Here is a 27,412-nt window from a genome sequence, read left to right as displayed (position 1 = left end):
AAATGAAAAAAATTCATTATTTCTCAGTTTTTGGCCATTATAGTTTGAAATTAATATACGCTACCGTAACTAAAACTCATGTATTTTATTTGCCCATCTGTCCTGGTTATTACACCGTTTAAACGATGTCCCTATCACAATTTATGGTGCCGATATTTCATTTAGAAATAAAGGTGCATTTTGTCAATTTGCATCCATCACTATTTATAAGCTTATAATTTTAAATAATATAATAACATATTCTCTTGACATGCATATTTAAACAGTTCAGACCCTTGGGTAACTATTTATGTTGGTTTTGGTTTTTTTTTAATTGTATTTTTTATTTTATTTTTTAATAAAAAAAGTGTATGTGGGTAATTTTTGGTGTGGGAGGGAAACTGCTAATTTTAAATGTAAAAACATTTTTTTTTTATTATTAAAATTGTATGTTGGTGCAGTTTACTATTTGGCCACAAGATGGCCACAGTGAAAAAAGTCCTGGATGCGAACGATCTCGCATCCAGGAACTAAAATGCTGGGGAGATGTTTCCTGGGGGCAGAAATACCACGCTCTCTGGAGAGAAAGCGTCGGTATTTCTGCGGGGAAGGTAGATCGGTGAATGGGAATTATATTCCCATTCACTGATCGGGGGCTAGCGGCGGGCAGCGGGAGCGTGCGCGGGGGCACGCCCGATCGCGCGCACCAGCCGGCGGCAGCAGCAGTGCCTATCTGGACGAGGAAGCTCGTCCAGATAGGCCGAACTGGTTAAGTGACTATCTTTTCAGGGTTTGATTAGATTCACATGATAGATTTGGTAGTTTTTTTTTGTTTTTTTTTTACCAGGCTTCTGAACCCTATAGTTGACTTCCACAACCTGCTCTACAATTTCATAGGGGTCTTGCCATTTTGCTAAAAATTTGCTTTCAATGGTGGGAATTAAAATGAGTACTCTATCCCAAGGATTAAAGGACTGGACTTTAGTTGAACGATAATACACTCAATATTGTGCTTGTTAAAGGGAACCAGAGATGAACGATTCACACAAAATAAACATATCAGTTGATAGCTTGTAAAGAATAAATGCTCTACCTGATAATTTCGCCACTCTGGTATGCCTTTTTGAGTGCTTTTTATCCATTATTGCTCCAGGAAATATCCAATATGGCCGCCGGCTCATATTCCTTCTGCTTCCAGGTTATGAAGTGTTCTGGATGTGCTGCCTAGGCTATATGAGACTATAGACAAGCAGGGATGCTGTAGGCTTTCATCTGTGTGCTTTCAACTTCATATTCTGGTATGCTTTGTGGCTGCCTGTAGGAAGTGTCTCTCATAGTAATGAAACTGCATACAGTAGATAATAATGACAGGCTGCACAGACAGAGCACACAGATCACACAGCCACACTTGTTAGACAGATTTTTCCTGCAGCAGCAGCCGCTCCCATGTCATCACAGCTCTCAGTATGTAAAGCATGAAATTTGAGCCAGGAGGGGGAAGGCTTGGGCTTGAAAAGACTCCATAGAAGAGTGACTCAGCTATAATGATTCCAGGTCAAACCTCGACTGAATAGTCGGTGGATTCTTATCACAGTTCATAACAGATAGATTAGACTGAAAAGAATAAAACTAAAAGCAGGGTGGGTGTTTACTGTCATGTTCCCACTGATAAATGTAATAAAATACATGAGGGTGCTTCGTCTCTGGTTCTCTTTAAGCCTGCTGTAAATGGCCTTTAACAATGGGCATTACCTTCTCAATTTTTTCCTGCATTTGGACAATGTGCTCTAGTTCACTTTTATGACTTAGTTTCTGTCCCCATGTCTCCTTAGCCACTAGAGATGGCCCGAACCGTTCGCCAGGCGAATCTCTCTGGGCCTTCTACTACTTCCGGGTCGCAATGACCCAGAGTAGTACGCCTGCGCTGCCAGGCACTCTCTGCGCATGAGCATGATGTCACTCATGACGTCACGCACATGCGCAGAAAGTGCCCGGCAACAGGAGCGCAATCTAGGACGCGCTCCGCCGGGCAGCGCAGGCGTACTACTCCGGGTCATTGCGACCCGGAAGTAGTAGAAGGCCCACAGATTTTGAGATGTTCGCCGGCAAACGGTTCGGGAACCGTTCGCAGCATCTCTATTAGCCACAGATCTTGTGGATAGCGCCTGTAAACTTACTCAAAAGAGGAAAATCCAGTGGATGCCTGTGGTACCTCCCATGCAGCAAATATGAGGTAGGGTAACACGCAGTCCCAATCTCTGCCATCTGCAGCCACATCCCTTTTTAACATTTTTTTCAGAGTCTTGTTGAACCTCTCTACTAGACCTTCGGTTTTGGGATGGTATAATGAGGTGTGCAGTTTGTTAATCTTGAGCATTTAAAGAGACTCTGAAGCGAGAATAAATCTCGCTTCAGAGCTCAAAGTTAGCAGGGGCACGTGTGCCCCTGCTAAACCGCCGCAATAGCGATGCTAAACGGGGGTCCCTTGACCCCCAAACCCCCCACTGCGACACTTGGTCGCAGACTTGGTCGCTCCTGGAGGCAGGGCTAACTGCTGCAGCCCTGCCTCCAGTCGCGTCTGTCAGCGGCGCATCGCCGCCTCTCCCCCGCCCCTCTCAGTGAAGGAAGACTGAGAGGGGCGGGGGAGAGGCGGAGATACGCGCTGACAGGGGGCAGGGCTGCGGCGGTGGTTAGCCCTGCCCCAACCAGGAAGCGATCCCCCGCATTACGGAGGGGATTTGGGGGATCAGGGACCCCCGTTAAGCCACGGGATAGCGGCGGTTTAGCAGGGGCACACATGCCCCTGCTAACTCTGAGGTCTGAAGCGAGATTTATTCTCGCTTCAGACTCTCTTTAACATAATTCTTTTGTTACTTTTGACATAAACGGTGTGCTTTGGTCTGTCAAAAGTGTGCACAGAAAACTGACAGTCAAGTGTGCTACCGGCCAAAGGCTTTTTAGCAGAGCAGTTTGTCTAAATGATGATGCTATTACAGAAGAAAAGTTAACTACAGATGTACCTGTGTCCTTCCTGGCTAGCAAGTAGATTCTCCTGTTTGAATGCTGGATTGAGCTGGACAGAGATCACACAGATAACATTATTCTTTCCAGCCTGTGTCTGACAGCTTTACAACCTAAGAAGGGGAGAGAGGATCCAGGAGGCAGAGAAACACTGTAGTGTCTTGTCTATGTTACAGAGAGCATTCCTGCAGACCTTGTTTTTAAAGACCATAAAGAGTTACATGAAAAGGGGCAATAAATCTTTACTGGGGCTGGCGGGACCCCCGACCTTTTACTAGATCAAAGCAACTACCTCTGTTGCCTGGTGAATAATCTGGCTCTGGTTAGTGGCTCCAGGTTTCTTCTGTGTTGAAGCGTGCTCTGGGAAAAGTCAGTGAAGAGTTGAATTGTAGAGTAGAGGTCTGGCAATGAGCCTGCTTTTTTCGGTGCTGTCAAGAGGCCTTCTTTGATTTGAAAAAAGAGGAAGCGTACTGTCACAAAGTATATGGTCTGGTAAATGTGGTGGTTTGGGCAAGCGATGCACCCTGTCTATAGTGAGTTCAATTGAGTGAAGTGAAGCTGCAGGTAGTACAGCTTTAGCGAGCTTCATTTATTACATATGCCCTGAGTTATGCTGGAGCAACTTATTCAGGGATACCTCTCAGATTTTTACAGCAATCCTCCAGATCAGCAGACTTTGCTTTAAGCCAGACAATGTCCTTTGCTTGTTGGTTTGATGAATCCACCATAATGTTGAGCTCTTTTACCAGTTCAGTTTTTTTGTGCTCATATACTCTGCTGCCCAGAGATACAATTTCATGCTGTAATGAAGTGTGCATATTGTCAAAGTGGGAGAGGAGATCTGCTTCGAAGGATAGAAGTATCTCTTTGATGTATTGCTGAGAGACTGTCTGGTCTGATGCTGGTAAGGTTATAATGTCTGTTGAATGTGACTGATGATGATGTGTGCTGTGATTAGCACGTGTGAGGCCTGCCTCATTGTTATGCTCCTCTAGGTCCTCCATGCGTGGACGCTGCCTAGCAGGGCTGTTTGTGGGGAACCTTGCTGAGCACAACTCTGTCAGGAGTGCAGAGAGTGATTTAGCACAATCGCCAGCATGTGTTTCAGCGCTGTCAGAAATGTGACCTCTTCATTGGCTGAGGTCTGTGTGCACATCTATCAACCTCATGTGCTCTAATACTCTGTCCTTCATCATCCTTTTTGTCTTACCAACATATTTAAGCTTACAGGGGCACTCAATCATGTAAATCACTTTCTTTGTGGCTGGATAGTGGCTCACAGTGGCTGGACAGTGTACTGGTTAAGGGTGCTTAACCAGGGTGGGTAGATATAGGGGCGTAGCTTGGGGGGGGGGCAAGGTAGTACATGTGCCCCTGGGCGCTGAATCCCTAAGGGCACCCAGCCCTGTTCCTGCTGGCAGAGATATTTGGTGGATGGTGAGCCCCGGAGGCAGGCAAGGGAAGTGCGAGTGAGACTGTGGAGGGGGGGCGGAGACTGACGAGTAGAGCGAGTGGAGCCAGCCAAGGCCAAGTTGTCACTGCACTGGCTGGGACCTCCCTCCTGGCTCCTGCAATCTACATTGTGTGGCTGCTATGGAAGAGGTTCTGCCCCCTTGTAGAGCGAACAGCCAGTGAGGAGAGAGTAGCTGTGGTGCCAGTGCATGTCATTAAGTGCTGTGCAGCTTACATGGGCAGGATGCTGTCAGTGGAGCCCCGGGAAGTTTGAGTGCTGGAGGCCTGGCTGGATTGCGCAGTGTGAAGTGCTGATCGGACTGTGCTGACTGCAGCTAGCCGAGTGACTTGACGTCAAGATGGAGCCGCGTGTGGTCGCATGAATCGGAGGAAGCCCTGGGTGCTGTTGGATGGAGCAGAGGGGTGACGCGTGTGCTGTCAGAGGGAGCTGCGCGCTGGAGACCAGTTGAAGAGGGCGAAACAGGAGCGGAGTTTTTGCATGTGACCTGGGGAACTGCTGTGCACATGCTAGATGCAGCAGCTGAAGCCCCAGGAAGTATGTTAGAGGGAGTCCCGGCTGACTGGAGCAAGGATGGACTCATATGGAGTGCTGCATAGACTGCTGCTGCTGGGGCTGGCCGTGTGTAGAGATGAAAAAGTGGAGATCAGCTGATGGACTGAACCAGGGGCTGAAGGAGTGTAAGTGAAGAATCCTCTGTACTGTACTGTATCTTAAGTGGTGGCATGGGTATATTATAGTAAGGGGGGATACGGTTACTGGGAGGGTTACTGTTACCGGGGGGGGGTGGGGAGAGGTGGAGGAGATTCCCGGGGGAAAGTGGAATTATTGGAGGGTCTCATAGTCCAAAAAATACGGCACTTGTGTGATAAAATGCTAAATGCTTGAAGAGGCCTGTAGAGTCAGGGACAAAGGTCAGACAGTCAAGGATGGGATCACACAATGTATGTATGTCATACATACATACTGTACATACATTCCCTTTCACTGTCCCTGACCCTTCAGGCTTAAAGCTTTTAGTATTTTATCACACATTCAGCCAGCCAAACAGTATATGGGTGGGTGGGGGGGGGAAGGTAGAGAAAAAGCTCCGCCAAGCTCCTGCCAGCCCACCCAGATCCTGGCAGTACTATCCAGTTTCAGGCAGCGCACATGTAGCTATAGGCTGCAACCTGGCTGGCTGTTTTCTGTAAGATTTCTGCCTGCCAACTGGCTACTGTGACCCCTTAAAGAGACACTGAAGCGAAAAAAAATACATGATATAATGAATTGGTTGTGTACTATGAATAATTACTAGAAGATTAGCAGCAAAGAAAATATTCTCATATTTTTATTTTCAGGTATATAGTGTTTTTTCTAACATTGCATCACTCTCTAATATGTGCAGATTACACAACACTCAGCATTCAAAATGAGTCTTTCAGAGCAGTCTGTGAAGTAATAAACTCTCCTCTAGCAGAGGAAAAGTAAACAGTTCAATTACAGTTGAGATAATAAAAGTCAGATAACAGCCCTCTCCACGACTAAGTTAGTCAGAGAGCTTAATAGCTTTTTTGCATAGAGATAACAACTGGAGTTTCTCAACTCTTCCTGTACTGGAAACAATTAGACTGATGTATCTGATCTTAATGTTTTTTTTCTTAGCTGTACTACACATACAAATCATAATATAATCATTTTTTTTCACTTCAGTGTCTCTTTAATCCCAGACACACCAGCCCCCCCAGGCACCCACCCCTATTCACTGCTGACCATGGTCTCCAGCCCACTGCCCACCACACCACCAGGCAGGCCTGAGGCCTCTAGCCATAGATTTCATCCACTAGGCCGGAGCCCAACAGACCCCACCACGCCTGAGCCAGAGGCCGCCAGACCCGACCCACCAGACTATAGTCAAGTCACTGACTGTCCTTGGAGGAGCTCACAATCTAATCCTACCATAGTCATAGTCTAATGTCCTACCATATTATAATTATTATGTATAGCACTGACATCTTCTGCAGCAGGACTTTACAGAGTACATAGTCATGTCATTGACTGTCCTCAGAGGAGCTCACAATTTAATCCTAACATAGTCATAGTCTAATGTTCTACCATATTATTATGTATTTGTATAGCAGCACCAATGACCACGCTTACATTCTGCTGTCGGGCCACACCCCTTTTTTGAGCTTTGCCACCATGGGGGGGGGGGGGCGGGGGGGCGCATAAACTGTCTTTGTCCCCAGGCGCTAAAAGCCCTAGCTACTGCCTATAGAGCGTGTCCTAGTGGCCACAGCTTTGGCACTTTTTAGTCGCCCGGAGGAGAAAAGCGCGATATGAATGTTCTGTGTCTGTGCCTTTGACAATTTATGTGTGATCTTATTTCGAATGACTTGTTTCCAGCACTGTCTTCAAAATATTTATTAGTTTGTCTGTCTATGAATGACAGAGTTTACGTTAAAGTGAACCTTAACTGAGTAAAAATAAAGTTTCACTTACCTGGGGTTTCTACCTGCCCCCTGCGCTGCCAATAACCGATGCTCCGGTGCCCCGCAGCCAGCTAGTTTCATTTTCGGCGACTTGCCAGTCACCAGGCCAGTATGTCTGCGCAGCCCTGGCCGTGCGCGTCCTCAATTGCACTCCCGTCGCCATGGCCATCCTGCACATGTTCAGTACGCGCACTGATTCACATCCAAGGGACAGGGGGGTTGGGTTGAAGCATGAAGCAGGCTATTGCCCGCTGTGGGCATAGGGTAAGTTGAACTCACCAATGTATCGCCCTTTACCTTGAGCAGTCCAAAAAGGTCAAGGATTGTGCATCAACTTTGTAGGTTATTAGTATTATGATTGCTCTAAACTTTTTTTTTTTTTACTCACTGGCTCAATTATGGTACAGACTTCAAGAGATAGCAAGGGAATTAAGAGATAGTTAACCTCTAGCGACAGCATCATGCTGATGGGCGTGGCCGCGGCGGCAGCCCCAGGACTGCTTAACGGCGATCGGCGTAAAGTCCTGGGGCTCTGTTTTGCAGGAGATCATCTCCTGCTTGGTGAGTAGAGCGGAGTCTTCAGTCTCCGAGCGGCAGTTGCCGCTCGGGAGACTATTAGACGGCGTAATCGCCGTCTAATTACATGTACAGCGCTGCGATCAGCAGCAGCATTGTACTAGGGACGGACGTGTGACACGGCTGTCCCCTCCTGAGACACAGAGGTGATCAGCTGTCATAGGCTGAAGCCTATGACAGCTGATCACGGGGATTGGCTGGCGGGGGGAGGGAGGAGGGTTACAGTTGAAAAAAACAACCCACATATTTTTATTAAAAAAACACAAACAAACATTGGGGGGGGGGGGCAATCAGACCCCACCAACAGAGAGCTCTGTTGGTGGGGAGAAATGGGGGGAATCACTTGTGTGCTGTGTGGAGTGGCCCTGCAGCTTGGCCTTAAAGCTGCAGTGGCCAATTTAATGCAAAATGGCCTGGTCTTTAGGGGGTTTAACACTGAGGTCCTCAAGAGGTTAAAGGGCCAATAACTAGATCAATATGCATGTCAAATACTCAGTTTTATTCAAATAAGACGAGGGAGGCACTCTTGCTTGGCAATATATCTTATGTTGTGGTTTTATGTACTTGGGTAAAACCACTGATGTACTTGGGTAAAACCACATGAAAACCTGAATAGGGGAACACAAACAAAAAATCATTAATTACAAGCCTGATGATTCAAAAACACACATTTCGGTAGTGTGGTATTTTTTCGAATGCAGACATAGCACGATGCAATTGCAGTAGTGTGTGTTGGATCATGTACCAATCCCGCCTAACCTTAAGCGGCCACGCTGCAAAACAAGAAAAATATCACGAGCCATGAATGTTTGGGTGCTGCCATAGGCACCATATCAATATCAGCTACAGTATGGGCGGACGTTTGGGTGCTGTAAGCACCTGACATTTGTAGCTGCATTTTGCACTGCAGACAGCCCTGATGGCCGCTATTTATCACAGATTTCCACCCATGGCCAATATTCATATGGGTGCCTATAGAGGTGCTGTTATTTTCATGGTGCTCCAGGCACCCACATTTCTTACTTCCCATCAATCAGTTATCAGTCACCCACCAGTGCTGCTCAGCAGCAGTAATGGACTGCAAGTGTAAGGAATGTACTATGTGTACTGGGGGGGGGGGGCTCAAAGGGCTTGCAGAATGTATGCCGGGGGCTCATGTGGCTTACAAGTGCACCATAACTGGGTTTGTAGGCTAGATTATATGAGAGCACAAATCGTAACATCAGCAAAAGCTCCAGGGGAGAGCCAAGACGGGATGAGATGATAGAGCGCAGAGTGCAACAAGCAGATGCTATGTTCTATGCTGCTCGCACCTCACACTCTCACATTTACAATGCAGAGCTACACAGTGCCTTGCCTCACCTCACGCTGCTAATGCACAGCCAAGGCATCTTGTCAAGAACCATGCACCATTGGACCGCACCAGTCGTGTTGCTAGTCCCATCCACAACTCTTGGCATCTAAGACAGCGACAGTGATCCCTGCCTGCCTGTATGGTTCTTTGTATGAAGAGGCACATAGAAAACATGCAGGGAGATGTTAGGATCACAGCAGACCAGATTTGGTGCCCCAAAATCAACTGCAGCGGAAGTCAGTAAGGAGGTGGGCATACACCTACATCATGGACCAGCATTTGTAAGTATTTGTCTTGCATCAGGGTCAAATTTGTAAACCAGCACATGGTTCAGCCTAAATTCTTTTATCAAGTGATACTGTTTGACTTTTAGGGCAGTGAGGAACTTTGCTGATAAGGGCCCGCTATAACAAATAGCGTGCCTTATCAGGGTTAACTTGCCTTATCAGAGTAGCATAGCGAACGCTACAAACTTATGCCTGTTAATTGGCAATGACAAGAGCTCCACTCGTCCTGCCCTGAGCCCCTGCGGATCCATTCACTTTAAAGGACATTATCTCCGCACTTTCCTGTCAAGTGGCAGGCAGCCTATTGGGCCAATCAAAGTGCGGGGGCAATGTCCTTTAACCACCCTGGCGTTCTATTAAGATCGCCAGGGCGGCTGCAGGAGGGTTTTTTTTAAATTAAAAAAAAACTATTTCATGCAGCCAACTGAAAGTTGGCTGCATGAAAGCCCACTAGATGGCGCTCCGGAGGCGTTCTTCTGATCGCCTCCGGCGGCCAAAAGTAACACGGAAGGCCGAAATGAGCGGCCTTCCGTGTTTTGCTTACTTCGTCGCCATGGCGACGAGCGGAGTGACGTCATGGACGTCAGCCGACGTCCTGACGTCAGCCGCCTCCGATCCAGCCCTTAACGCTGGCCGGAACTATTTTTTCTGGCTGCGCAGGGCTCAGGCGGCTGGGGGGACCCTCTTTCGCCGCTGCTCGCGGCGGATCGCCGCTGCTCGCTGCGGATCGCCACAGAGCAGCGGCGATCAGGCAGCACACGCGGCTGACAAAGTGCCGGCTGCGTGTGCTGCACTTTATTTGAACAAAATCGGCCCAGCAGGGCCTGAGCGGCACCCTCTGGCGGTACTGGACGAGCTGAGCTCGTCCATACCGCTAAGGTGGTTAAAGTGATTGGACCCGCTGGGGCTCAGGGCAGGACGAGTGGAGCTCTCGTCATTGCCAATTAGTAGGCATACGTTCGTAGCGCTCTGATAAGACACGCTAACTCTGATAAGACATGTTAACTCTGATAAGTCATGCTAACTCTGACAAGGCATGTTATCTCTGTTAAGGCACGCTATTTGTTACAGTGAATCAACCCCTTTTTCTGCTGATTTTTCACCTAGGTTATATTTTCGCACTTTGTCATAAAATGCCTTTTAAACCACCAGCAACCAAAAAAATACTCAAAATAATTTTGATAGTACTTTTTCAACAACTTTTCAGTACTTTTTCAATTGTAGCATGTTATTTTAAAAAGAAGACAAAAATTATCCCCTAGGAGATAACTAATTGCATATGGGCCAAGGTCTTCATGACAGTGGGCCTGATTCACAAAGCGGTGCAAACTTTTTCGCAGACTTTTGCGCGCGCAAAGTGCCGCGATTCACGCGATCACGGACTTTTGCGCGCGCAATTTATAATTGCACGCGCAAAAGTCCGCGATCGCGCGAATCGCGGCACTTTGCGCGCGCAAAAGTCCGCGAAAAAGTTTGCACCGCTTTGTGAATCAGGCCCTGTGTATGTTGATTCGCTTTTCCTAATATGTTAAAACACACACATACTCACCTCAGTGTGAACCCTGCCTAAAACTGTCATTCAGCTGTGACAATAAAAAAATACACTTTTTTTAGCTTCTTAACACTAAACAAAACTGTGGAATTCTAGGAAAGTCCTATTCAAGGGTAAAGAAAATAAAAATCAGCCGTTGAGACCTATGCATCCTGTGTAAGCTGCTGCCTAATTACATAATGCAGAGTCACAGCGCTTTGAGTCCCCAGGGAGAAAAGCGCTATATAAATATTATTGTTATTGTTACTGAGGGAATTCCCTGCCATCTGTGACTTGCTTGTGCATGGTTGCAATACCACAGTATTATCCAGACTGCACAGAATGTGGACAGAGGAGAACACTATCAGTACTGTATTTGCATCAACTGGTGAGACATATGCTTCCTGTGCAAGCTGCTGCATGTTTATTGCATGCAAATCCCTGCATATTGATTACTGTCCATTTTGATATAGCTTAAACATTTTCTGTGCTCACTTGCTGAAGCAGTGAAAATAATTACTGACTGAATTAAGATACAGTACTATAGTATGCATTATGTGCTTGAGTATGACAATTTCTGATAAAGTAAACTACTTTTCCCAGGACCTTAGAGTTTGCTATAAAGGTATTCTACTGTATAAGTGTAATAATAATAAGCCTATTCCACAAGAATATCTGTGGGCCCTCAAAAAGCTGTAGTCATTGCAGACCATAAACCCCTCAGCTGGCTCAACTGTACTACTAGTAGTAATGGAAAACTCGTGTCGGCGCTACAGCAGTATGATGTCATGATCCAGCATAAGACTAGAAGTTGCCACCAGAACATTGATGTGCTTTCCTGCTGTGGTGAACCCGTCCAAGCAGCAAGTGTGGGTTGCTTGAGTCAGGGTCTTGCAGACTCGTTCCGTGCAACCTTCTAAAGGAGGGAGGTGTGGTGAATATTTTTTTTTTATTATTATTCCGCGCAAATCCTACACTAAGAACAGAATTCCCCTTAAAGTTGGTGTGTTTTACATAAAAAAAGAAAGGGTTACTTTAAGAACTGACATTTCAGTTCCCCTTCCAGATAGCAGTGGGGGAGGTTTAGCCTTCCACTGGAGAGAATTGGAGAGAAACTGCACACAGAGGTGCCCTAAACCAATTAAAACCTTTCCCCACCAAAGCCAGGCCCCAACATACAGTGCATCGTATGGTCTGAAAAATATGGTATACAGATAGTCCCCGGGTTACGTACGCCCGACTTACGAACGACCCGCCGATACGAACGGCCCGATCCCGCCGCGATGACGTCATTTCCGTGTGGGGGAAGTTTGAAGAAGCGGCTTTAAACTTCCCCCGAGTGCCGGCGCATGTCCCCAGCAGTGTTGGACTCACCTCCGAACCGAGTCCAACACTGTCTGTCCTCCGCTCTCTGCCTCCTGTTCCGTATAGCCCCGTACAGCACCGCTAGATGCCGCATCCATTCGCTTCCTGTATGTCATGTGACATACAGGAACCTGTGTGTCACATGACAATACAGGAAGCGAATGGATGCGGCATCTAGCGGTGCTGTACGGGGCTATATGGAGCAGGAGGCAGAGAGCGGAGGACAGACAACGTTGGACTCGAGCTGGAAGGTGAGCCCATAGGGTAGGCGAGGCAAGAGGAAAAAGCAAGGCAGAGGGGAGAAAAAAAGAGGCAGGGGGTACAAAATTCCACATAGGGTATCATAAGAGGCACAGAAGGGGTACAAAGGCATAGGGGGGACAAACAGAGGCACATAGAGGGTACAAACAGGTGGGAGCAGACAGTGGCACAGAGGGGGGGACAAACCAGCACAGAACAAAGGCACTTTAGGGGACAAACAGGCACAGAGGGAGACAACAGAGGCACATTGGAGGCAAGGGATGGCATATAGGAGGCAAAGATAGCACAGCGTCTCGACTTAAGAACGGATTCAGGTTAAGAACGAACCTACAATCCCTATCTCGTTCTTTAACCGAGGACTACCTGTATATTATTTTTAACAATGAGAAATCAGATTTTTCATTTTTTTCCGGTCTTTGCAAGGATCACAGCATATTGCATGACTATAATTGAACTGTGCAGAAGCAAACCCAATCAAAGTGAAAGACAGCACCTGCCTTTTTTGGAACTTGTGTCTTATACCTTTTTTCTTTCCCCTCAGGTTAAGATTCTGGTGCAGAAGGAAAATGCGCAGATCAGTACAGCACTGAACACCAACCTGAAGAGTGCCATCACCACAGCTTTCCTTATGCTGCCTGAGACTTTTTCTGAAGAAGAGCTCTATTTTCAGATTGCTGGCCTGTCATATTCAGGTGAGAGCTAATTAAGGCATCACCTAATGCAATGTACAGGATGACATCTAATCATTAAAGGATACCTTAGTCCATGAAAAAAAAAACACAGGGGGAGTAGGAATGGGTGGTGGCTTCTCCTCATGCCCACGCTCCCCCCTTGCTCCTCCGTCACCCTCCATTTTCATGCACTAACCCTTCTAAGCATTTTCCTGGTCGAGAGAGTGAGGATGCTCAGGGGCTGCGCGTCCTTGATCGGCAGGCAGCACCTGAGCAGTCTTCACTGACCCATCCGACCAGGAAGTTGCTATGAAGGGTTGGTGCATGAAAATGGAGGAGAGATGGGGAGCGGTGGGCATGAGGAGAGCCCACCACACATGCCTGCTTCCTCCATTTTTTTTTTTGTTCATGGACTAAGATATCCTTTAAGGAAAAGTTTATTTTTTTGTCAATTTATAAATAGGGGGTCAGGGGTCAGTGAAGTGAACCACTTTGATTTTCAGCCCTTAAAAATCAAAAAGTTAATTCTGGGCCCCCAGTTTTTACATAGTTACATAATTATTTGGGTTGAAAAAAGACCTACATCCATGGAGTTCAACCAGAAAACAAAGTACAACACCAGCCTGCTCCCTCTCATATCCCTGTTGATCCAGAGGAAGGAGAAAAACCCTTACAAGGCATGGTCCAATTAGCCCCAAAAGAGAAAAAAATCCTTCCCGATTCCAGATGGCAATCAGATAAAATCCCTGGATCAACACCACTGGGCATTACCTAGTAATTATAGCCGTGGATGTCTTCCAATGCAAGGAACGCATCGAAGCCCCCTTTAAATGCAGATATAGAATTTGCCATAACTTCTTCCTGTGGCAATGCATTCCACTTCCTAATCATTCTTATGGTGGCCATACATGGTACAATAAAAATGTTCGATTATCCCATTTATTCGATCTAAATGATCGAATCTAATGAAAGTTGAAAATATTTTTTTTTTCGATCAAGAAATTTGAACAATTGTCACGTTTTTTTTGAGAAAAATCAGATCGGACATGCTGGAAAAATCTTTATATTCGATCTAACGGAATAATCGAACTAAATTATCTAATCGAAAAAAAGAAAAATTGTACCATGTATGGGCACCTTTACTGTAAAGAACCCTTTCCTAAATAAATGGCTAAAATGTTTTTCCTCCATGCACAGATCATGTCCTCTAGTCCTTTGTGAAGGCCTAGTGACAAAAAAGCTCATCTGCCAAGCTTTTATATTGCCCTCTGATGTATTTATACATCAGGATCATGTCAGAATTCTAGCGGTTTTATTTATGCAGGAAAAGATGTCATATGGATATGTGTTAAGTTTTAATGTTCTATGCAAAATTTCATTGTAAAGTGTAAAGTTAGAGTACTTTATATTGCTCTGTGACATAGCATATTCCAGGCTGTGAGGCCTATAAGATTATTCTAGTTACAAAAAGTCAGAGCATTCTTGTTTATGCTAGTGCATGGCCTTGACATTTAAAGACGCTTCTGTGTGAAGACAGAGATGCAAGTTAAACTCACATTACTGCAGTAATTATATATGCACATATTCTTAATTCTTACACATATATTAATCTAAATATTAATGATTAATACAGACCCTTTAAAGAAAGAAATAGTTATTGTTAAACCCTATATAATAGAATCTATTACTTTAAAATATATTTAAAAGCTAGTGATGATTTGGGTCTGTGAAACCTTCTTGTGAGATTGTTTTAGTTTTAGAAGATGTTGACATGTTTCTTAGCTTGAAGGCCAAGACCAGCAAAACATTTCCCAGACAGAGAAAGTCAAAATATGAGAGATATAAAAAATAAAACAAGGGGTTTTCCCAATTAGTTAAAGATGACTCCATGATGCCATCTGGCGTCAACATTATTAATACTGTTTGTTATTTGTTATGAAAGGCTGACCTCTGCCGGTTGAAATTAGATATTTATTTCTTCATTAGAAAGACAAATATATGGAAAAGGATTTTATATTATCAAGATTTAATGTGCAATTATTTCTTTTATGATTAATTGTTTTAAGAAGAATTATATAATAAGCTTTATATTTAAATATGTATATTAGAAGCCTTGTATGTTTCAATAAGCCTTAAAGAGACTCTGTAACATTCAAAAGATCCCCTGGGGGGTACTCACCTCGGGTGGGGGAAGCCTCCGGATCCTAATGAGGCTTCCCACGCCGTCCTCTGTCCCACGGGGGTCTCTCCGCAGCCCTCCGAACAGCCGGCGACTGTGCCGACTGTCATTTCAATATTTACCTTTGCTGGCTCCAGCGGGGGCGCTGTGGCGGCTTTCCATTCCGAACTACACGGAAATACCCGATCTCATTCGGGTCCGCTCTACTGCGCAGGCGCAGGAAACTTGCGCCTGCGCAGTAGAGCGGACCCGACGGCGATCGGGTATTTCCGTGTAGTTCGGAGCCGACAGCCGTCAGAGCGCCTGCGCAGGAGCCAGGAAGGTAAATAATGACGTCACCGCTGCCCGGACTCCACGGAGGGCTGCAGCGAGACCCCTGACGGATGGAGGACGGCGTGGGAAGCCTCATTAGGATCCGGAGGCTTCCCCCACCCGAGGTGAGTACCCCCCAGGGGATATTTTTATGTTACAGTTCCTCTTTAAATTGCTGAAGGCTCTCACAGGTCTGGTTACAGTGTCAACCTGACCAATCTCATGTCTGGGGAAGTACCAAGACATTCCAACATAATTAACAGGGAACACTTTATCAGAAATACATCATGAATGACATTGTTTAGTCTCCATGTCTGGGTCAGCCAACAGACAAGAGGGCTGTTGACGTCCATTTTTAATTACGTGCGTCAGAAATTACCTAAACAAAATGTCAAGCACTCCAAATGATGTTAATTCCCTCAAGATAAGGTCATTAAGAATTTATAAACAATAATATTGTGATTTAGGTATTCAAAACATAGATAGCGTTTGACGCACGGAAGCTTTAGCCAATCAGAGTCTGGGATTCAGGGAAAGTCCAGATTAGGCAGCCATATTGCCTCCAACCCCTATAAAAGTAGGGCCTGAAAGCTCATAGTTTGCAGAAGCTCAACAATCTCCTGAGAAGACACATGAGGCAGAAGCTACCTTCCCACAAGTGGTTCTAGATGCTGAAGAGATGACAGAGAAGGGGGTAATATGCTTAATATTCTGGTGATTTACTTTAATTTTTCAGCATTAAGTTTTATTAAGATGTTAGCAAGAAGTTTTTTAGAAGCTATTTTTTATGCTATTTCTTTAAGAAGATTACTACAAGTTTTACACAGCTATTGATACAGATGAGACTACTTTTGATCATCTTCTACATAACACAACTGTTATATTCTTTTTTGAATGTGCTTAGAAGATTGATGATCACTTGGCTCTAAAGCCTTGATAAGATGGAATACTGTTATAAGGAAACACTACTTGGAACTGTTCATATTTTGTATATATGCTGTATGATAAGCAAATACATTTTTTTATATAAAATCATACACTGAGTGCTCTGATTCATTTCAAGGTATACCGTCAATCTATAATTACTGTTATAGAGGGTTCAGACCCCACTATGCCGGATTTATATGATAGCAACGCTTTAAGGACTGGTCCTTTACTGAGTTAGCAATCATGAAAAAGGCAAGAACCGCTCGGGTTTTTGACAGTTGGCGCCCAACAGTTGATGGTTACCTTGATTGTTATCTTGAAAAATACTTTCTATGGTGGAAATCTAGACCATAGTTTTCTATCGCGATAAGAGAATAAAAAAGTACTTATATACTCATATATAGAGTTGGATATGCATATCAAGCATCCAAAATCTGAAGCAAAGAAGGAAGATATTCTTATGCTTTAAAATCTCATAGAAGAGAATTACTAATGAGCACACTCAGTTTATAGTCTATGAAATGACTCAGAAGAGAAAATAAATACTTTGGCCTATTGAACCTAAGAAAAGGAATAGTGCTACATGTATTTTTCTGACAAAATGAAGCAGCATACTGAAGCAGAGTATATAGCTATACATTATGAAAATGGCTACCTTAGAAGTGCAGAAAAACTTTTTTGAGACAAGCTCAGTGAAAAGAAAAATGAGACAGCAGTTTTTGTCAAACAAAGAACATTTTTTATATATATACGTAAGAGATTCTGCTATCAAGATAATTAACATTGTTTTTTTTATACTAGAGAATTGAACAGACTTTGTGATGAAAGCAAAAGCTCCTATAAATAACTTTTCGAAAGAGAGAAAAATCCTGTTTTAAAGATGTATGGCTCTTTAAATGTAGAAGACTACAGACAAGTTACAACAGACATAAATGAGATGTAAGAAGAAATGTTTACTTTTATTTTTGTATTTATATGAGAACAAGAATCTTTAGTGTGTGGCCAGCACTACCAGATGCCGACACAGGAGAAGACAAGACAATCCTCCAAATGGCAGCAACACAACATGCATTCAGAGATAGACTTAAAGAGATATGACACTTGATTTTTTTTTAAATTTTTTTTTCTCTCTCAAGACTACAAATGAAAGATTTTTTTTTATATATGACTGCTGATCTCAGTTTTTTTGTTGAAGATAAGAAAGAAAGAAAAAAAAGCCTACTACAGTCTTTTTATACAGAAGTTAATCACCAATTATGCCAAGAAGGAAATAGAAGAAGAATGCACTAGTGAAGATTCAAGTGTTTTTTTTGTTTGTTTTTAATTTTCTTATCATGAGAAGCTAAAGGAGTAATGAAGACTCATATATAGCAGCTGCCATGTTGAGATGTAACAGATGAACATACAGAAGTAACCATTAAAGAAGATTTTTAATTTTTATAGACCTAGCCTCAAGGGGGGAAATCTCTACTTATTTCTGAGGCTAGATCCTATTAAGAAGTATCAAGAGAGACTTTATTTTGTGATGACATTATACTAAAGGTTTGACTACAGAAGAATTGAAAACGTTGCTATTGAAGCTTGGAAGTCTCACAAGATAATCTCTTTTGTCTGAACCAAAGAAGACTCCAAACAAGCATTCCTTGCAGGCACCCAGAAGAAATCCGCTAAGATAAAGCGATGAAAGCTACATGCTAGAAGACTATGCAAAGACATCAACATGAAGACAAGCCATTTGATGAGGCTATGTTATAAGAAGCTCTGATCTGAAAACAGCTGAAGAAGAAACAATTGGAACTGGAGTAACCAGAGAAGTGTGAGGACTAAACCGTACTTTTACTTCTTTAACAACTCCAACCACTGGTTGACGCACCAGCTGAGAGAAGATCGAGACAAAACTAAGAGAAAAGTGGTCCTGAAGGAATACAAGAAAAGAAGACCAGACAGAAGAAATCAGGTTAAAAGATAGATGAGATTATCAGGTGGGTGAAGAGAGAGTATTAGAAGATGAGGATGGAGATATTCAGGTTTTACAGATAAATCAGATGAACTAGAAGAGGACAAGATTTTTGACATAGAAAATACCAAAAGTTAAGTGAAAGAAGGTTTGGATAGACATTTGAAACTACAATAGAGACTGTTACATCATATCAAGATTTCAAGATCAAGACTAAGATGTCAAGATCATCCAGTTTTAGAAGAAGACAGCCAATGTAAAGTTTTTGAAAAAGACTGATAAATATACATAGATATTCTATTTTTGATTCCGTATATGAAGAAGATGTGGAAGATATAGATTTTTCTACCTATGCAGCGATATACTGCCATGCTACAAATACAGAAGCAGATGCAATAAAGACTTATGAGAAGTTACAGGAAGAAAGCCATACTACAGGAGAAACAAGGAGATAACTGTTCACAATAATGACATACAGCAATCAAGCTGGTTCTATAGAAGACTGAACTAAACTACATTATATGTACAAGATGATTAAAGGCCTAATGTGAAGAATGAAGCCTAGATTGATGAAGACTTTTTTAAATACATGAAGAAGAAATGAAGTTATGTACAACAAGAGACTGGAAGAGAAATCCATGCCTTAGGTAATCGACTGACGAAGTTCAAGATGAACAGTTTCAAGATGAATACTCTATTCAAGAAGTGTGACGCTGAGGACAACAGTTTACTAAAGTGATGAACAGATAACAAGAGAAAATGTTTTTGTACATAGACAAGGACTTACTGATGTCAAGCTATGATAAAAGCCACGACACACATGAAGCAACCAATGGAGCCATGTATGATATGCTATCAATGGATTTTTATGCACAGCTTAAACGTGAAAGTTTTTTTTATTTCAGAAGAAGAAAATGAACACTTTTCAAAGAGAAGACATATCTCAACATTTACAGAAAATGGATAATACTACATTGATTTTTAAAAGACAAACTAAGATGAACTTAAGAAAAGGCATAAGCAAGAAGAGAAGGAAACTGCTGTTATAAGTTTGAACACTAGAGCAAACTAGTAAGAATGCACCCAGCACCATATAGCAATAATAATATTTTTCTTTTTGAACCACAAGTGGGAAGGTAGTAGTGAGTTTAGTTTAGTTTTTTTATGCTGAAAATTCACCAGAATGTTGCATATTACTTTTTTGTGTTTTCCCCTTCTCTCATCTTCCTTTTTATTTTTCTCATAGGTGCTGAGAACAATATCAATTTTCCGCAAAAATACCCATACAATGGGGTTTGCTGTACCTGATACATTTGATGACTACAAAAGCTGAACTTTGCAACTTACAAGGAAGACTTCAAAATAAATTGAACTTGATGCATCAACAGTATGCCCAGCGCCTGAACAGGAGTGGATTTGCTCATACAGCCTTTGTCCTTGAAGAGGATGCCCAACCTAGCCATTCCAGTACTATCTGAAGAGTTGGAAACCAGAGTGTCCGGAGGAAACCCACACAGACACAGAGAGCACATACAAACTCCTCTCAGACCCAGCACTGCAAGGCGAGAGCATTAACCCCTACGCCACTGCGCTGTTCACATGAGGTTAAAGAAAAATATTCTTCAGAAATGTTCAAATATGCAATACATGGACAATTAAAAGAGAAAATCCAATTCACCAGAATAAAGGACAGTTTAACATTTGTTTGAATTCCAAGAGATGAAAATATCCTAAATGATGAAAAGATATATTCAGCAAGGGACTATCGTAATTCTGCACACAGCTCTGCATAGTGAATGAAACTGTACTAAATTGCAACCCGACTGATAATGAAAATAATACAACGTTCCGTTTAATAATACAACTTGTAGATGACCGTTGTTACTCATCCTTTTCAAGTTTCAAGAAAGCATCCTGGGACAAAAAAAAATTGCCCTATGACTGGTTCTAGCATACAAGTTCTTGCCTGATGGTGGAAAAGAAGATGCACCATAACAATAGGAACACCCACTACAAGACTTTAAGAGCAAGAACAGCTCAAATATCAATTAAATACCTAATCCTTATATATACAAGAAAAGTACTGAAGAAACTAAGAGAGTGAAACGTCTTCAAGTGCCATGGTGTGCAAAGACTGTCCTACACACTAGACGTAAAGATGCAAGATGACTAGCCATAGTCAACTCAGAAAACAGAGTTAAATGCGAGACTATTTGATAATATTACAGATGAAATGTTCTAAACAACCTGGACTGTCAATAATGCGCTAAAGTGGCAGACTTAACTGCTAGTAAAACACTGGACTGATACTAGATTGCTATAAAGCGGCACAAGGGGGGATCCTATCATGTTATCATGAGAACTGCATGTTGTATACAAGAATTACAGACACTTGACTGAAAGCTATATGAAACATATGATACCTGTTAAAGAAGTTTCCAGAAAAGAAAATTCTGAATGACTACTGATTCCAATACTAATGAATGATTAGTGCGGAGAACTACTTCAATCAAAGAGAAGATCTACACATGACATATCAGGATCAAGCATGTAACTGCGTTAAATATTGCCATGAGAAGAGACTGTGCTTAACAAGAAAATAATCGTATATCACACTTAATCTACAGAATAATTTATCACATTTGACTTTTTGCGGAAGTAAACATGCAAAGATTTACATACAAGAATGCTGACAGTCTACAACATGAGTTTCAAGAGACTTTTAATTCAACAGTAAAGATCCTTATCAATTCAAGAGAGAGAATTACTCCTAAATATTGGAAACATGAAGTGGAGAAGCAACTTCAACAATGAGATGTTAATATATATGCTTTATTGAGAATATATTTGAAAACAGCTACTGCAACTAGTTAGCTTGCAATTTGAATTGCTAAATAACTTTTCCAGGCCTACATTTTTGATATGCTATCTATATTTAAATAGAAAGATGATATTTTATGGGATTCTGCTGGTAAACTACACATACTTTATTTTACTACATACCATTTGTGAAAGAAACCTTGTGGTATAAGAAAGGTGTGTGAAGAAAGGTGGTATAAGAAAATATGTTTATTGGAGAAGATATTAATCTTACTATTGAGTCTATTGTCAGGCAGGCAACACAGCTGACAACGCTACTTAAGGAGCAAGGTTTTGCAAGAATGAAAGATTGCATTACTTTTAATTTTGATTATAGAATTTTTTTTCCCGGAGAAATATAACTACGGAGATCGCTAATCATCTGCCATCATTTTCCTGCAAGGGGGGATGTCAGAATTCTAGCGGTTTTATTTATGCAGGAAAAGATGTCATATGGATATGTGTTAAGTTTTAATGTTCTATGCAAAATTTCATTGTAAAGTGTAAAGTTAGAGTACTTTATATTGCTCTGTGACATAGCATATTCCAGGCTGTGAGGCCTATAAGATTATTCTAGTTACAAAAAGTCAGAGCATTCTTGTTTATGCTAGTGCATGGCCTTGACATTTAAAGAAGCTTCTGTGTGAAGACAGAGATGCAAGTTAAACTCACATTACTGCAGTAATTATATATGCACATATTCTTAATTCTTACACATATATTAATCTAAATATTAATGATTAATGCAGACCCTTTAAAGAAAGAAATAGTTATTGTTAAACCCTATATAATAGAATCTATTACTTAAAAATATATTTAAAAGCTAGTGATGATTTGGGTCTGTGAAACCTTCTTGTGAGATTGTTTTAGTTTTAGAAGATGTTGACATGTTTCTTAGCTTGAAGGCCAAGGCCAGCAAAACATTTCCCAGACAGAGAAAGTCAAAATATGAGAGATATAAAAAATAAAACAAGGGGTTTTCCCAATTAGTTAAAGATGACTCCATGATGCCATCTGGCGTCAACATTATTAATACTGTTTGTTATTTGTTATGAAAGGCTGACCTCTGCCGGTTGAAATTAGATATTTATTTCTTCATCAGAAAGACAAATATATGGAAAAGGATTTTATATTATCAAGATTTAATGTGCAATTATTTCTTTTATGATTAATTGTTTTAAGAAGAATTATATAATAAGCTTTATAATTAAATAAGTATATTAGAAGCCTTGTATGTTTCAATAAGCCTTAAATTGCTGAAGGCTCTCACAGGTCTGGTTACAGTGTCAACCTGACGAATCTCATGTCTGGGGAAGTACCAAGACATTCCAACATAATTAACAGGGAACACTTTATCAGAAATGCGTCATGAATGACATTGTTTAGTCTCCATGTCTGGGTCAGCCAACAGACAAGAGGGCTGTTGATGTCCATTTTTAATTACGTGCGTCAGAAATTACCTAAACAAAATGTCAAGCACTCCAAATGACGTTAATTCCCACAAGATAAGGTAATTAAGAATTTATAAACAATAATATTGTGATTTAGGTATTCAAAACATAGATAGCGTTTGACGCATGGAAGCTTTAGCCAATCAGAGTCTGGGATTCAGGGAAAGTCCAGATTAGGCAGCCATATTGCCTCCAACCCCTATAAAAGTAGGGCCTGAAAGCTCATAGTTTGCAGAAGCCCAACAATCTCCTGAGAAGACACATGAGGCAGAAGCTACCTTCCCACAAGTGGTTCTAGATGCTGAAGAGATGACAGAGAAGGGGTAATATGCTTAATATTCTGGTGATTTACTTTATTAATTTTTCAGCATTAAGTTTTATTAAGATGTTAGCAAGAAGTTTTTTAGAAGCTATTTTTTATGCTATTTCTTTAAGAAGATTACTACAAGTTGTACACAGCTATTGATACAGATGAGACTACTTTTGATCTTATTCTACATAACACAACTGTTATATTCTTTTTTGAATGTGCTTAGAAGATTGATGATCACTTGGCTCTAAAGCCTTGATAAGATGGAATACTGTTATAAGGAAACACTACTTGGAACTGTTCATGTTTTGTATATATGCTGTATGATAAGCAAATACAATTTTTTATATAAAATCATACACTGAGTGCTCTGATTCATTTCAAGGTATACCGTCAATCTATAATTACTGTTATAGAGGGTTCAGACCCCACTATGCCGGATTTATATGATAGCAACGCTTTAAGGGCTGGTCCTTTACTGAGTTAGCAATCATGAAAAAGGCAAGAACCGCTCGGGTTTTTGACAATCAGAATACTTTATTTTGCCAAGCATGACAGGAAAAGCCGCCACGTGTGCTGACAGCAAGGCGGCTAATTCCGCGTCCAGTGCGGCGGTTTGCACGCAGAAGCATGCGTCTGGTACTGGGAGAGAACATGGAAAAGCCGCCGCGTGTACTGATAGCAAGGCGGCTGGTTCCGCGTCCAGTGCGGCAGTTTACACGCAGCAGCATGCGTCTGGTGTGGCTGGGTCTGTTAGTTCACACAGATTCAGGAATACACGCGCGCGCGCTGAGAGGCAGAACTTTTATGACGGCCAAGTGGGGATCAGCTGACCAGGCTGGTCAGCTGACCTCAGAGCAAGATGCTATTGGTCTATCACTTAGGGGTGGCGCCAAAGAGCGCTACTCTATATATAGTTACGGCTGGACAGTCACAAGTTGTCTGCCGTTGCAAACACTACGTGGAAGCACTCAGACCTTAGTCAGATCCAACAGTGTGTTTGAACTAGGAGGACCTGAGAATTCACATTGAGCCAGATTAATACTGTATTATTATTGTGTTATACTTCAGACACGGACCTCACACCCAAGATTAGAGAACTTGTGTTATCATTCCTTTATACCTCAGACTAGTTCCAGGGCGTAGAGACCACGGACCTCACACCCAAGATTAGGGAACTTGTGTTATCATTCTGTTCTACTTCAGACTAGTTCCAGGGTGTAGAGACCACGGACCTCACACCCAAGACTAGGGAACTTGTGTTATCAGTCTGTTATACATCAGAATAGTTCCGGGATGTAGAGACCACGGACCTCACACCCAAGACTAGGCATTGTTTGATATCTGTTATGACCTATTGCTTTCCTGACTATCCCTCCGCTCGCTGATTTGGTACCACGCATATCTGATTATCTGTTACCAACCCTGCGTGCCTTGGATACCGAATCAGCCTTCTGTCTTTGTACTTTGTCCGTGTGTTGCCGACCCGGCCTGCCTGACCTCGAGAGCTATCTCTCCCCTTTGTCCCCGTTTTATTGCCTGAAGAAGTGGGTCTGTTCCCACGAAACGCGTTGCAGATTTTGGGGTACTATTGAATAAATGTATTCGTTTGATTTGATGACAGACCTTGGTGTCTAATTATTGAGGGGAAGTCCACCACTTTCCCTCCCGGCAATTTTTAACACTTTTATATTAATTTTATTCTGCTGGCGCCTCTGATCACCTACCAGTATACTTGAGTCCACCCCAGGTGGAGGGGTGACCCTACCCCATTTTTTCTGATCTACAGAGAGCGACTTCTTAATCCTGAGTGAGGACAGGTCTAATCTCCTCACCTGCCTATACAGTGGTTGCCTGAGCGGTAACCCATGTTTGTGAGTATAACCATCTCACTTATTCATTTCCCTTCGTATCTCTGACATACTACACCATATTGGGCTCTCGATTTCCCTCTTTTCTACAATCCACCTTCAGGTGTCACTCATCCTCTGGCCCTTCCTACTTTCAGCCTGAGACTCCACCCCTCGGAAGATCTCAGGCTGCTGGAAGGTTCTCGTGCCTCTCTAAAAGAGCAGTATTGTCCATACTGCCAGGGACCACCTGCTCATCAGGTGGATTACTCACAGTAAATACTGTTGCACCAAACACTCACGATATACACAGGTGTCCAGAGGTTAGTACTATATCTGTATTATTGGTGATTCTGCAGATCATCAATAATCAGGTATATATCTGTATTCTTGGTGATACTGCAGATCACCAATAATCAGATTCTCTCTGTGTGCTGACACCGATCGTTACACATACATGATAAAGCATTTAACAAGATACTACAGATAGTGATGACCAGGGCTGGGACAAGATCCACCACCAACAGAGGCTGGGCTGCCCAAGTGTGCTCCCCCCCCCCCCCCCCCGGTTTAATGTCCTTCTGTGCCCACGACACATCGGTCCAAGTCCCTTTGGCCAGCAGTGGCGACCACCACAAAGCTGGCTGGTTGCCGCCAGTCGGCGGCTCCTGCACATGTGCGGCCCCAAGCCATGCGCACACTGCGCATGTGCATTAGCAATTTTCATAAATGGCAGATGCGGCAAACGCCCCCGGGAGTGCGTTGAGGAGGCTCGCTGCTGGCCAGAGAGTCTTGGACCGGCACCGTGGGCACAGCACAGGAGGACTCCAGGGAGCTGCAAGAAGCCCCAAGTTAAACTCAAATTTCCTTTAAAGTAGTTATCAGGCAAATATTAAATGAAAAGCTTTACTCACCTGGGGCTTTCCCCAACCCCTAGCAGCCGACTGTCCCAAGCTGTCATCTCCACTCCCCGCCACTGTCCCGGTCTCCATGCTCTGTGCAAACTGCCAAAGTCAATCAAGCCCACGTTGTACGCGGCTTACTGTGCAGGCACAGAACTACTGTGTCTGAGCAGTAAGCTGCGTACAACATGGGCTTGATTGACAGTGGCGGTTCACGAATGCGCAGTGCAGATGACCTCGGGGTCGGCTTATGCACCAAGCAAATTGTCACCTCACCAGGATTTACCTGTCTGGCAAGCTTGTCCCCTGGGTGACACCTGGTGAGGTGTCAATGCAGTAGACCATGCTACTTACCAATCTGGCCCAGGTGTGCCCAAGTGACAAATGGCAAGATGACGATGCAGCATAGACCATGATGCCACTGACTAACCAGTTTCTGGCCAGTGAGCTCCTTCCCTGCGTGACCTCTGGTGAGGTGACAATGCTGCAGACCATGCCACTTACCTTTCTGGCCAGTGCACTTCTTCCCTCCCTGGGTGACACCTGCTAAAGTGACAATGAAGCAGACGTGCCACTTACAGTAAGTGGCATGGTCTGCAGCATTGTCACCTCACCAGAAGTCACGCAGGGAAGGAGCACACTGGCCAGAAAGGTAGGTGGCATGGTCTGCAGCATTGTCACCTCACCAGAAGTCATGCAGGGAAGGAGCACACTGGCCAGAAAGGTAGGTGGGCATGGTGTGCTGGATTGTCACCTGCAGTACAATGACCCCTCTCTCTTTCTTCTCCCCCCTACTCTCAGAAATGAGTTTCAACTAAACACACTATTTTTTACCTTTGAGGAGGATAAATTAAAATATAACTTTAAAGCTATTTATATTAAAAGTTATATTTTAATTTGTCTCCTCAAATGTCAAAAATAGTGTGTTAGCCCCTCACAGCAACAACACTGGCAGAGATTCCCAGTAAGCAGGCTGTACGTCACACACATCACGGAGCAGCCAGGGCCAGTGAAGCGCGTCTGTGACAGCCAGCCTGCTCTTGTCTGTCTGTCTGAGCAACTGTGCTATCCCCCGGAGGGGGGAGGGAGAGGGATCCTCTCAGCCATTACCTGTATCTTGGGGAGAAGACCTGTTGGAATTAATCTGTCTCCCACATTGGGAATTAAGCTGCTTGCCGCTCTCCCATTCAAACTGTGGCTGGTCGCACAGTGAGGGGGCAGGACGGAGTGGATCGAGGTGCAGTCTGTGCCTGTGTAATACACTTTCTAAGCGCCTGCTTCCAGCCCCCTCCACACCTACTATGGACCTTTCCCCACCGCTCCACTTATTCCTTAGCTTCTGTGTAAGCCGTTTCTCACCTCCTATGCAGTCGAATTAGCTTCTGCATATGGCTTAGCGCTGCTGCACATTACGAGGAGAGTTTTGTTCCTAGGGGACTAAGGGGCGGGACTCATGCGAGAGCCACTAAGCGTCAGCCACAGTAAGCATGGGCTTACGAGTGAGCTGCACGCTGGCTTGATATAAAGTATCAACATGCCTGGCATCGGCTCTTGAGAGCGGGGGGCGATGCAGGCAGCATTATTGTAGCCTCAGAGAGAGAGAGTGTACAGAGACAAATTCTCGCCGCTGCCACCAGCGGCCGGTAAATTGCAGGGCGGGCAGGCACTTAAGGAAGGA

General features: G+C 43.4%; 1 protein-coding gene across 5 annotated transcripts in view; it reads left to right on the top strand.

Moving 5' to 3' along the window:
- Positions 1 to 27,412, top strand: part of TAMM41 (TAM41 mitochondrial translocator assembly and maintenance homolog) — a 666,331-nt gene that overhangs the window by 233,848 nt on the left and 405,071 nt on the right. For all 5 annotated transcript variants that reach the window (XR_011023981.1, XM_068253613.1, XM_068253614.1 and 2 more), the window contains one exon: positions 12,858 to 13,008. Coding sequence is in view for 4 of the 5 variants with exons in the window: in XM_068253613.1 (XP_068109714.1) it covers positions 12,858 to 13,008 (151 nt within the window). In the remaining variant the exon portion in view is untranslated. The remainder of the gene's footprint in view (positions 1 to 12,857; positions 13,009 to 27,412) is intronic.

This window comes from Hyperolius riggenbachi, chromosome 9 (genome assembly GCF_040937935.1).
Source record: "Hyperolius riggenbachi isolate aHypRig1 chromosome 9, aHypRig1.pri, whole genome shotgun sequence".
Lineage (NCBI taxonomy): Eukaryota > Metazoa > Chordata > Amphibia > Anura > Hyperoliidae > Hyperolius > Hyperolius riggenbachi.
This window is presented reverse-complemented; position numbering and strand designations above follow the sequence as displayed.